General features: G+C 36.6%; 1 protein-coding gene across 3 annotated transcripts in view; it reads right to left on the reverse strand.

Annotated features, from left to right (window-relative positions):
- Positions 1-347: 347 nt before the first annotated feature.
- The window catches only part of LOC112560976 (arf-GAP with SH3 domain, ANK repeat and PH domain-containing protein 2-like), a 45581-nt gene continuing 32008 nt past the window's right edge, over positions 348-13920 (reverse strand). For all 3 annotated transcript variants that reach the window (XM_025233065.1, XM_025233067.1, XM_025233066.1), the window contains 6 exons: positions 9520-9924; positions 7644-7671; positions 6057-6103; positions 5404-5480; positions 4785-4910; positions 348-4229 (listed from right to left, as the gene is read on the reverse strand). In XM_025233065.1, coding sequence (XP_025088850.1) covers positions 4155-4229; positions 4785-4910; positions 5404-5480; positions 6057-6103; positions 7644-7671; positions 9520-9924 — 758 coding nt within the window. In that variant the 3' untranslated portion in view covers positions 348-4154. The remainder of the gene's footprint in view (positions 4230-4784; positions 4911-5403; positions 5481-6056; positions 6104-7643; positions 7672-9519; positions 9925-13920) is intronic.

Raw genomic sequence — 13920 nt, forward strand, 5'->3', positions numbered from 1 at the left:
GGACTCCCCTTCAAAACAAAACCAGCCCCCCCCCTCCCCCTCCACATTCATTCCTCCTGCCATAAAGTTTGGTACAGGTACAGTAAATGAAACACAATTTACTGTACTGTACATACATTTCATTATTTTTTTTGTTGTTTAATAAATACACTTTTATTCTTATTTCTGTTGAGACTCATGTTTTCTACATATTATATACAAATTAGGCCAGTAAAATGCATTCTGGGCTTGGAACGAATAATCCAGTTTCCATTATTTCCTATGGGTTTCGTGCTTCGTTCTCGAACAATTTGTTTCTCGGACCGTCCTCCCGGAACGAATTATGTTCGAGAACCGAGGTATCACTGTATGCAAATTCCCAAATACAAAATATAATGTGCATGCTCTATGTAAAAATTTCTCAACCATACAGATTTCACACAAAGTATCAGAAACCTGTTTTACACGATGCAGTCAATATATACCCTTTATATGGTACCCACTACATACTAAGGTACAAAGATGAAAGAAAAATACCTGGAAAAGACAGTATACAGTAAAGAGGAATATATAGATACTTTCTTCCACTGGAATGTTTTTTTAGTTTATTACTTATGGGAGCCCTCTCTTCCCCCTAAAAATTGTTTTGATTTGCTATGGAGAGAAATAGACAATAAAGATGTATTATGTGTTATTACAAATTCTCTTCCCATAAGCAAGTCAGAGGATGGAGAGTTTGGAGTGATACTGTTTTAAACATGGGTAATAAAAAGAGAAACAATGAGACTCGAGTCCAGAAAGACTTCAATAAATGCATTACATAACACCTCATCAATATGATTACTGCAGACTACTTCACCCATACATAGCAATTTAGATTAGTTTACCAATTCTAATTTTTTTCTTTTTTTTTACTGCTGCATTCTTCTTGATGTAGCAAGATAAACTGTCAAAAAACAAAAAAAAGATACTTTGCAGACAAACCATATTTTGCAAAAAGGCTGGATGGGTGTAGAGGTCCAAGAATATGGGGTCCTGAGTCATTGGACATTCATAGAATAGGAAGCAAACATTGTATTATGCATATGAATTAGATCTGTGGGATGTGGCATGGAATACATTATGCTGCACCATAACTCACAGCAATGTAATATAATGATCATTTACATATTTTAAAAAGTTTATATAGGCAAGCTGCTCAGTTTTAATCTATTATCTACATGCACACAAAAGAAAAATCATTCATTCATTTTACATGCACAACAAATAACAATGAATCATTCCTGCATTCTATGCACATGCAGTTGTAAAGGCATTTTCCCTGAACAATACCTCTATTTTTCGAAAAATGTCAGTTTATCCCTACCAGTCTAAGCATACCTATATCAGTCTTGGAGGTTTCAACTAACTGCTTGAATAATTAGAAAACAAGTAGTCATGCCCTGTAGGCACAGACTGCACAATGTAATATGTTACACAGGCACACAGCATACTACTTTTGAAGAGACTATATCAGTAACTGAGTGATCTAACCCACTGCCTTTGAACCTCGTTCGAGAGAGAAAAAGAGTGTGTGTGAATGTACATGTGCACTGAGCATGGGAATACATGCTCTAGGTATAATTTTATATAATTTATGCTTGCATAATGCCAAATAACTTTTGCATTTATACATATGAACTGTAATTTTATTACAAGCTATTGACTAAGTACTAAAATAGTCTTTTAGCATGACTACTTGTCCTTGTCAAGAAAGCAATAGCAACAGTACTAGGAGCTGAAAGTCTGCCATCAAAACAACAAGGATATATCAGCATCATGCAATCATGGCAATCTTTAACAGCAAACATTTCAGACATACCTACTTTTGGAGTCTGAAAAGTGTATAATGAAATACAGAAAATGCTTCCTTAGCACTTATTTACAGTCAGGCTTGGATCACAGCACAGTGCGGTATACTGATTCGTGTAATTGACAAAATGACAAAGCTTTTATCAAAGTACTTTCATTTTTTGGTCTTTCAAAGAATTTCTAGCAGCTGAGATGTGTTTGGAAGAAATCATGTGGTCTACAAAACAACATAATTCCACAATACTATCTCCATCTAGAGTTACAAAATGACTGATTTACTCACTCTCATTCTAAATTTTAATTTTATTTTAATTATAACATGCTATATGATTACGCCTCTGGATTCACAATTTCATTCAGTTTCAACATTACAAGAAAATGTTTACTAAATATGGAAGCCAAATTGTCCTTCCTGATAATAAGTCTGCCTATAGTCAATGGATTTTCTGACAAATATAATTGAAACGTTTACTCGGTTATTATGGTGAAAACAGATATGACTTCACAGCTTCACCATCTGTCATTTACTTTTTTGGGGTGTGGGGTGAAGCATGTACATGACTATTGCAAACTGCAAACAGAGGACCTCAAATTGTGGCTCATTCAGACGGAAATTCTAATTCTCAAACTTTCACTTATCAGAACAGATTATATTAAAGGGAAAAGGATATATATATATATTTTTTACATTTCTACAAGAATCAACTCGACCTTTAACAGTTTTATAAAGCTTGGCTTTTTGTAACCCAAGTTGTGAATGAAAATTAAATGGGATGTAATAATATTACATACATTGTGCAAATTTCTCCTTCTCAGCAACCTGGATATAGTATTTAATAATGATAATAAATATAAAACAGAGCAGAATCACACTCAGGTGCATGTGCCTGACACAAAAACTAGATTAATATGTAGTACGATGGAACAGAAAGAAGGGAAATGATGAGGACGAAGTACAAAATACAGTAAAGAAACAGACAGTTATGAGGTAATCAACAAAGGGATATTAATAGGACAGACTAATCAAGAGATAAAAAAGGGTGGAGAGATGGGGGGATAGGTAAGAAGTGGATTGTGTTTAGTAGTAGTGCCCATGGAAAAGATGTTTCTTAATGCACATTTACAAGACTCAATAGTTGGTAAGTACCAAATATCAATGGGAAACAAGTTCCACTGTTCTGCTGCACCACAGCGGAAAATCCAGTAGCCATACATTATTATTTTGGAGACAGAAGTGATAGGGGGCAGTGATCAGATGAAGTGGGAAGGGTATTGTATGGGTCATAGAGAAAGAAAAGTTCAGAGTAATAGGCAGGACAATTACCTTCAAAGAAATTAAAGCAGAGCACGGGCAACTTTTACTGAATAGAAGCACAAATGGGCAGACAGAGAGGAATGACATGGCCAAGTTTACTTGTATCTTGCTTATCTGACACACTGGTATAAAAAGCAAGAGCAATAAGCGGACATTCATGCTAGCCAAATTACATGGTGCTTCAGAAATGGACATACAATCAGGCTTAAAATTGACCAAAATGAACCAGCCTGACCTCTGAACACAGTTATACAGATTGCTAAGTACTATGTTTTATTGCTCAACAAGCTTGAATTTGTTTTGGATGTTTAATATGACACAATGGTGAAATATGGAGCTCTTCTTTTCCAAAATTTCAGCAATGAGACTCAAGAGAGAAAAGAAGCAGAAAAAGAGTTCATGGACGGTACTTTTTAAAGAATGTTTAATCTTTCTGAAATCTATGTTTGCGAAATGAACCAATTCATTTATGGAGTCATAAAGCCACTACTTTAGTTAACAATGTTTTCAAAAGGAAAACATAAACAATATATAATTTAACAGTTTTAATTGCAAGCCACTCCCTAAAGAAAGATTACTGAGTTTTGGTCTGTCTCTGATCCACGTTTAGTTCAGACTAGGAATTTAATTCAAACATTATAGCAATCAAACATTTCACATTTCATTTTTCATTCCAAATATCTCACTCCAAAAAAACAAAATAGAATCAACCCCACCCTGCTTATATAAACTTAGACATTTGGCGTTCTTGTTTATACATTGCAGAATCTCAACAGGCATTTGAAAGCAACATATTTCACAAGCACTCTTTCTGAGAAAATGAGCATTTTGACTGATTGTTGTGTACTTGAGCTTTGTAGTCTGGTAAACTCCGACTAGAAAATAAAGTTGTACTTCCAACACAATGTCCAACATGTAGAACTGTTATTTGTGAGACAGTGAACTTGGCACACTTTGTCCAGCAAGTATAAGTATTACCCTTGTGACCGCTCACAGCATGCTGTAATCGTCAGTCTGACATCATTTCCACAAAACTTGTTGGAAAAAGCCCACGTCTCTTCGGGTTATTTTCTATCTCACCTTCCTGAAAACCAGAAATAAGATGTTTTTATTGTTCTGCTTGCCTCTCCAAAAAGGCATAGTCATAGCTTTAACTAAACTCCAGAATTCTAGAATTTCTGAAATTGAAAAAAGGAGCCCTGAAAACAAAACAAGGGGCCCACTGAAACAAACACATTTTCACAGCTTTTTCTGATATCTATTTATATTTGATACACAACACAATACAGTCCAAAATAAAACATCTATCAACAAGAAACTAAGCATTAAACAAATACAGATATTTTTTTCTCTATTATTAGTAACTCCAAATTATAATTAAAGAGAAACAATTAAGCACCCAAATTGCCAATAAAAAATTCATATTAGATTTTCTAGCTGTAGAAACATTTGTAAAAGATTAAGTAAGGTATAATAGGACAGAATAAACAAAGAATTTTTAACTGAAAGAAAAAAACAAGTTGCTAAAGCAAACAAGTAGATAAGTACACACTTCACAGAGAGTTATGATGACATAACTCAAGAATGATGTGTATATCATTACATCACACATCAATGGATTATACTCTCTGATACACACCCACCACTCCTCTTCCACCTCCTCCAAGATAACGATGACCTCCCCTTCTCTGAAGGTCAGTTCATCATCATTGTCGGCATCACAGTCATACAATGCCCTACATCGACGATGCTGACCTCGCTTAAGCTGGACAATAAAAATCAATTCAAACTGACAAGATAGCTTTAACAATGTACAATACTTAATTCCATACCATCTTCAGCGAAAACATGTAATCAGTTATGAGCATAAGATCACTGTGATTAAGTTGCAGGAAATAAATATTAAACATGACTAGTCAGGTAATACTAATATACAGGAAGGTACTAAAAGTAATTAGGTCAATGTTTATTATTCATATCTATTAAATTTGACTGTAGACAACAATTTGCTTTCTTTTTTTACAGGCAAAGTCCTTAAATATTTTTAAATCAATCTATCTGCCTTCTCAATGTTTGGGAAATATTTGCAGTGCTGAGTGCAAACTTTTTCTGAAAAGATAGGACGTAATCTTTATTTCAGCCATTACCATTCTTTCACTGCCTATGACTGCACTGATACTCTTATGGTAACTGTACTTCTACGAGACTCAGAAACAATAAACAAGTCTGAAAAGTGTCATTCTGTACTAAATGCTCACCCGAGCCCGCAAAGCTGGTAAAGGTACAGGATCTCTATGTGAAATTTCTGGCTGTGAGTCTGATCTTGGTCTCTCCTCTGCCAAACAAATAAAAAGAAAGCTTATGGGTGTGTATATATATATACACACACAAAAAAACAAAAGTTTAAAAGTAAAAGAAATTACATATTTCTGCCACATAAGAATTCTGCTGATGCAATATTAATGTCATAGAAGAAGGCACAAACGCAAGCATGTGTGCACGTGCATGCGCAAGCACACTGAGACACATATTTCCTGTATGGGACACACCCATGAAGCACACAAACTAGGGACAGTTCCCAGATTCCAGCATCCCTAGTTTCAAAAATGTGTTCTTATAAAATCACAAATTATTTTGGCTACAAAGCAGCACTTTGCATAGTTTCTGGTTTGCACATATCACCACTTCTGTCCCACAAAATTCTACAAAGCACAACTCTTTTATTTTTTTTAATGCTGAAAAATGGCCAAACACTAAACAATTAGCAGACCTCTCTTGTTTATCCTGATCCATCACATGGCACTTTCAAAGTCTTAATCCCTACACTAATCCTAACTCAACCTAACATTTTGAATAACTTAAACTTTATCCTCTGCCCATTTCTGGTTTCCATAAAGTATATATATATTACCTTGTGTAGAAGTAGATCGGCCAAGGGAGGGTCTTCCTGTTCCTTTCCTGTCTCAACAAAATGAAAATTCATGTATATCAACTATGACTTTATATTAAAGACTAGCCTGAGTTAAATATGAAATGAAGTTTAAGGTTGCTGACATGTTAACAAAATATAGTGCTGACTGTAGTAGTGCACAAAAATTCACTGTGATGTTTCACCATCTTTTGAAGAATCAGTTAGGGACTGAACTGGTTGCAAGGCAACTATAACAGCCCTAAAATATTGTTGCCAGCAGCCGTACTTGTGAGACCTCTATTGAGATGACCATTTTCTGTAGATAGGAGTCTTCGTTTCCAGGAAGCAAATCCAGGTTGTTTCCTCAGGTACTTGCATCTCAAATACTTGCATTCTTTCTCATGTGTCAGCATGTCTCACATCCATACAGCAGGATGGGGATGATAAGTAACATTGCAATTAGTAGTTGGCAGCAAATCTGATATTGTTGCTCTAGCACATCCTGCTCAGCCTGATTATTGCTGCCATCACTGCTGTAATCCTGATGTATAGAGCTGTCACCTTCGGAAAAGGTTGGTCTCAGGCAACTGAAACTGCTGCCTTCTTCTAGCTGTTCAACTTGACCTCTCCTCTGCGGTCACCAGTGATGTTAATAAGGACCAATGCTAGTTTCAATCCCGTATGCATCTGCTCTGTCTTTTGTCCTGAAGTTCACTGTTGCTGTCTGCTGTAATACCAAGTTGCACATGTGGTATAGGTGACATGCTCTTGTTTGCTGCTATCTAATGTCATTCCTTCTTCTATGCTGCAGCACTGGTCTTCAATCCATTCTTTGGAAAAAAACATATATGATTCACCAATGATGAATAAAGTGTGTTGGCCATAGGAAGCTTTTTGGATGCTCTCCAAGATGGTGGGTGGGATGAACAAGATATAATACCCACTGTTCTGTGAAGTTAATGATGTACGCTGCACTATTTTGACTTCCTGCACAGTGCTTTATGGCTTGAAATTCAATGTAGTCACAGCTCTGCATGTCAGACTATGCTTAACTCTTAAAGATCAATGAAGTTTAGGAAATGTCACTAATGTTGTGTTTTTTCTTATCAAGATATGGTTGTTTAAGATATGTTCAGCAGAATTTTTGTTTATTCTAAACCCAGCATGCCCTTTTGCAAGCATTTCCTCAGAAGCGACCCTGAAGTCAAGGATTACTTTAAACACTTTTATCACTTTGCTTGGCTGGTTCATTAAGCTGATGGTTCTGTGGTTCTGTCTAGGGTTATTTTCTTGGGAAATAGCACAACTAATGATTGTGTCCAATCCTTGACCTATTTTTTTAGTTCCCAGTTGTTTTTTCCATACTGTTTGAGTAGCTCAACTGAGACAATGGCTACACTTGGTGATTTCCCCTTCTTCCAATTAGGTATGACTCTTATTAAATGCTTCCCCAGGACTGTCAGGTCTACAACCTTTGCTGCTGCTCATCTGATGATCCAGGAGGATCTGTTTTCAAATGGAATTTGTATGTCAATATGATGTCAATAAGTACTGGACAAATTACATGTTAGGTATAAGAAGACTTACCCTTGGTCTGCAATTCCAACCAATGAGCCTGCAAAAGGAAAATTAGTTTGAGAAAAAGGAGGCAATGCAAAACACCAGTAAAACATCAAATGCTATAAACATTCACATAACATTCAATATATCAATCAAACAGGTGCTTATTATGGTCAACATATTTCAATTGTCAGGTAGAGAAAAATCAAATCATTGCTCCATAGCGTAGTAGTTTTTTTTTTTTTTGTCGTTCGCCTCTTTCACACTTGGAGACCAGCTCTTGATATGAAATTGACCATTTCTGTCATTACTTTCTCCAAGTGGCATAGGCTGTGTTGCGTGGTGGTGTGGTTATTTCAGGGTGCGCCTTGCGGCCCACCACCTCCGACTTCAGCACTCATGGACCACTCTTTGTCTGGTCTCTACCCTTCGACCTGTCCGACTTGGGTGACCCTGCTAGGAGCTGATGCTCCTGTCGGCATAGCTCTTAGGGTCATCGAGACACGCAAGCCCCCCGACCGCGGCAAGGCGGTGATCCAACAGGGGGGCGTAGTAGTTATAAGGGCAATGAACTGTAAGTTGTGTCCTGGTTCTATATAGCATGTGAAGGTTGACTTCAATCCTCTCTTTCTGCTGCCTTTTATTTTCCCTAAATCAGGTATCCATTTGTTAGTTGAGCAAGGGGAATTTTTCAGCAGTAAAATGGCAACAACTTTATGCTCGAACGGCACCCCTACCAACCTAACCTATGATATTTTCAAAGAATTGTTTATGCCCAAAACAAATCTGTGAATGAATAAGTGTCTCCCTGGATACTATTTCTCTGAACTTCTCTTCCCCTACATCCCAGCCAGACAACTACGCTCTTCGTCTGATGACTGTATCCTCACTATTCCTGTCACCAAAAAAACAACATAAAGTCACAGAATTTTTAGTCATAGTGCAGCAAAACAATGGAACTCCCTTCCTTATCCGCCATCTACACCACCACTGAATTGTTTAAATGTGCACTGAAAACATATCTCTTCCTTGAAAATTACTCCTAACAACAGTCCACAGAATGCTCTTTTTTCACCTCATTTCCCTTTATGCTTCCCTTCTTGTCTTCCTCTGCTGAACCACAACACTCTTAGTTCTTGTTACCTGATTCCTCTTTGCATTTTCTATATTTGTCTTTTATTAGTCACCAGTACTGTTGCTCATCCTTCCATTCCTTTGCCCATGTCTCCTACTTGTCTCAAGTGCTAAAAGCATGCTCCTTATCAGTATACATTATGCAAATCATGCATTTATTATCATTATTATTTTCTAATCAATCAACAGATAATTCCTAAGCCACTTTTTGTTAGATTAATAGGGTTTAATGTCAGTATTCAGCTGTGTTCTTAGCGTTAAATGAAACCAAATCTTAAATGTAAATAGTAAAACCTGTAGAAACCTGCAAAATATATTTCATTGTAAATGTTTAGAGAAATCTACAACAATGTACAAATCATTTACATTTATTAATATTTTAACCAGTGTTTACTGATAGGCAGAAGATTTTTTTCATTTTTTTTTTTTTGCCAGGATACTTTTGGATCTGTTCATTTAAGCTCAATTCATATGAATTTAAAGTTATAAGAAAACAATAGAATCACCTTATGCTTATAAAAAGAAACTTCTTTAAATTTCTTTTCCATATTGAAACTGCCTAGAATGGGATAGGGGTAGTGACAAATGCAGATAGTGTCTCATTAGTTCACAAGTTTATATCATTGACAAAATAAGCATCTAAGGAAGCAGAGTATGATAAGAATTTGGTAACTGAAATGCATTATCTTTAACAGTCATTACAAATAGCCGTGAAATAAGAACATGAAAAACACTATAAACTTCTTTACAAATGCATGATATGGTCTACCTGTAGGCATGATGCTTATGGTGTTTCGGAACTCTGTTAGGCTAGGGCGTGGTGGGGGTTCAGATCCTGTCCTCTTGTGCATAAGATGTGAAGCATCTGGTTCAGATTTATTCCTGACATGCCCCTGACCACCTGCAAGCACAGTTGTAGGAGGAGGAGGTGGCGGTGGTGGAGGGGGAGGTTTTTTCCCTCGTGGAGGTAAAGGTGGAAGGGTGGGTTTTGCAGGTAAAGGTGGTGCACCTGATTCCTGACATTTGACTCCTGCTGTAAGGTTAAGTAGTCCACTACCAACTGTAGTGCCAGCAGTTGTCGGTACTACAGTACTTAGGCTGCCTGTCTGGACAGGACTATTTCTACCATTTTGGCCCACCCAAGATGTATTTGTTGGGGCATTGAATCCTGGAACTGAAAAGACAAAATTTATAAATGCTTAATCATGCCAAAAAATTTTTTAATTTGTTTTAAAAATGAACATCACATGCCAAAAGCTTCACCTTAGCAAACATGCACATGTCCCTTTACACAAAAGTTACATTTAAAACTTAATTCATGCCAAAACTTTCCTAGTATATCTAATTAATGAATCCTACAGAATATTTATACTCTTATGGATGAGTATGAATACAAATGGCTAAAAGAATCTTAAAAAGATGAATAATCAAAGCATAAAGTGTGATAGTAAATAGATCAATGAATAATGACCATGTACCAAAGTGTGAAAGAAGTGCAGCGTCACTGCTATTGTTGACTATCTCGCAAAATATATCTTTAATTTTTTTTTTAACTTATTGATTCTTCATTTTTCCGCAAGCTCTATTTTTTCACACAAAACCGTTCACCTGCCCTGTCACCTGTAAGCTGACTTTGAAAGCAGAAAACAAATACTGTACAATGCTGAAAACACAGAACACATGCAAACTGGAATACTCTGTCACCTGTGAATGCCATCTGTTCAGTTAAACATACAGGCTCATTCTTGTAAAGAAAGGATGCTGAGATTTATACTAAGTCTGAAAATGTCATCTTGCTTTTGCAAAATAACAAAAAACAAAACAAAAATCAATGATAACTTTGTGGGTATGTTGTTTTGTGATTTGAACTTGGTCTCCTTGATGGTGCATAAGTTTGTAAATTGGTTGGTCCTGAAACTGATGCTAGGCATTCTTTCCTGAATGTGAATTCCAAAAGTTCACTCACATGAAATGTTTATGTTACTCCATTTTTATAGATATGTACTTATTTTTTCAACAATAAGGGGGAAAAAAAGTCAACTAAAAGATTTTTACAACAAAACTGGATTTTAGCCACTTAACTATAACTAAAATATTAAAGAGACAAAATTAAATTTTTCTTTACTTAGGGAAATCTAAAAATTATAAGGAATATGATAAGTGTTTTCACACTTTAATTATCCCTGCTCAAAGTGACCTATTTGAAAAAGTGAAAGCAAAATCTGCTAAACAACAAGCAATAAACATATATATATTTTGTACTAAAGAATATAAGCAGGACAATAGTAGGACCACACAAAATGCAAAACTTTCATATGCTACAATAAACATATTATCACTTACAAATACAAATTTTTTTTAAAGTTTATTGCTCTCAAGTTTAAGACAAAAAATAATTTTTTTTTTAAACTAAAGTTAAATTAAGAAAATTTATTTAAAATAATACCCTACTGAGTTACTGAAGAATTAGTTGGGCAAGCTCTGTGAGAAATTCACAATAGAACAAGGTGGCTGTATAAAGTATTTAAGAGGACAATAAAATTACACAAACAGCACACAATTCAGTGATTCACAAAAGAGATAAATTATTAAAACATTCATTAAAATATAAATTTAGTAAGAATAAAATTACTTACTTCAGCTGATTTACACAGAGAATGAGATGACAGAAAAATAAAAAATCAAGAATGAAGACAAAAAAGAGAAGACTTCACACTGTCCATGTACCAAGCATACTTAGACTGAGGATAAAAGCTATACATATACCATACTAATGAATATCTTGCATCCAAACGAAGTTGCTCTCTTTTTTCATGTCTATTCTCTGTAACAGCATGTGCTTCTAGTTGAACAAGGGCACTTTGAAATAAAAATAAATTTAAATTAAATATAGCCATCATGCAACCTTTGTCCCTCTGTGTCTGTGCAAGAGTTTAGTTTATTCTTTGTTACTCCTTCAATGTCTCCCCAGCGGACCTAGTTTTGGGCAGCCCTCCTCAGTTGGGCCTATGTGGTTCCAATGTCCTTTGTCTCACTCTACTGTTCTTTTCTAAGTCTCATTCGGTCTCTCCTCTTCCCCTGAGGGTTCCAGCCAAGTGCCTGTCTTGCAATGATGTTAGCTGGTTTGTGAAGGTGTGAATATCCAGCCCCATTTGCGCTTTTTAATGTCTTGGCTAGTGGCATTCTAGTAGGTTCTTTTCCACAGGCTGCTGTTGGAGATCTTTTCACACCATCTTATTCCCAGAATATGGCGTAGGAATCAGTTGGTAAAGGTCTGGAGCTTGCTGTTAATCTAATCTAGGCTAAGACCATCAGAGAGATTGCGGTGATAGTAAGCAACCCATTGTAAGTCTTCATTACAAAAGGTTTAGTGAGTTTGCCATTGTGAATAACTCGGCAGGATAACTTTATACAACCCCTGGATAATGTTTATGAGCTTAGGCGGAATACCATAGTGGATCATCAGCCTCCAGATGATGTTCCTGTTTACACTGTCAAAAGCCTTCTCAAGGTCCACATAAGTTATATAAAGGGAGGATTGCCAGTCAATAGATTGCTCAATGATGATATGGAGGATGGCAATGTAGTTAGTGCATGACCTATCCTAGCGAAACCCTGCTTGTTCTAGTTTAAGTCTCTTGTCTAGTGCCTTCTTCAATCTCTCTGGTATAACCCCTGTCAGGACTTAGCTGGTGATGGACAGCAGCATGATCCCCACCAATTGTTCCACTGGGAGAGGTCTCCTTTCTTTAGTAACTTGACCAGGTGGCCTAGCTTCCAGTCTGTTGGTACTAGCTATTGTTCCCAGATCTTGTGTTGGAGGGGCTGTAAAATTTTTGCTTTTGTTTCTGGGTCTGCTTTAGTGCTTCTAGGGGTATGCCATCTGGGCCTGCTGCTTTGCCACTTTTCATGCTTTTTGATGATTTTTGTCTTAGTGGGAGGGCTGGTGTTGACATGAAGTTGTTCAGTTGTTGGTATGTTAGGTAAAGATGGTGGACGAGGTCAATTCAGGATCTCTTCAAAGTGTTCTATCAAGCGGTCTCTTTGTCTTGCATTGTTTGTTATGGTCTTGCCATCCTTGTCTTTCACCGGCTTGTTTGGGTTAATGCTCCTGCTTGACAAATTGTGTTGTTTTATGTAGTCGCTTCATGTTTCCTTGTATAGCTGCTATTCTGCTTCCTGTGTCAGTTCACGGGTGAAGTGTCTCTTGTCCTCCCTGACAGACCTCTTCACTTAGCGGTTGGCTTCCCAATATTCAGCTCTGAGATCTTCCTTCTCTTGTTGATCTTGACACTAGCTGAGCTTCTGTTTTAATCCCCTTCTGCATTCAATTTTTGCCCAGCTCTCTGGCGTCATCCATTCCTTGTGTTTTCTTTCCCTCTTCCCTAGAACATCTGTACAGGTTGTCTTCCAAATGTTCTTCCACTGATTCTTCTGTCAGTCCTGAAAGCACTTCATACTTATTCTTGATTTTAGTTATAAATTTCCCTTGTTTCCTTGTTCTTGAGGTACTGAGTATTAAACTTGTAGTGTGGTCTGCCTGCTGGATTAATGAAGGACCAGCTTAATCTTAAAGACTGCTACTAGAAGCTGGTGGTATGAAGCAACATCTGCACCTCTTCTCACTTGGACATCTTGGAGACTCTTTCTCAACTTTCAAGCAACTATTATATGGTCATTCTAGTTTTCCATCTAGCCATCAGGGGAAGTCCAAGTTGTCTTGTGTATATTTTTGTGTGGGAACACAGTGCCACCTATGACCTGATCATTGAAAGCACAGAAGTCTGTGAAGAGCTCCCTGTTTTCATTGCAGCTGCTGAAGCCATGTCTTCCCATGATGAGTTCCCTGTTGGTGTTATCCTCTCCCATTTCGGCATTTAGGTCTCCCATAATGATCTTCAGATCTCTTCTTGGTGTGCAGTCAAGCAGAGACTGCAAGAAAATGTAGGTCTTCTTTTTCCTCTTCATCTGCTGCATTTGTTGGTGCATAGCATTTGGATGGTGATGATCTTCCTTCTGATTATACAATGTATTAAATCAATTTTGTATAAAAAAAAAAAAGAGCTAGTATACTTTCTAAATATTACATTATAAAAATAACTTTAGTTTCAATTATCATGAAGCCGATTCAAAGTTCTGCAGCAGTAACAAATATCATGCAAATCATAAA

This window comes from Pomacea canaliculata, linkage group LG4 (assembly GCF_003073045.1).
Source record: "Pomacea canaliculata isolate SZHN2017 linkage group LG4, ASM307304v1, whole genome shotgun sequence".
Taxonomy (NCBI): domain Eukaryota; kingdom Metazoa; phylum Mollusca; class Gastropoda; order Architaenioglossa; family Ampullariidae; genus Pomacea; species Pomacea canaliculata.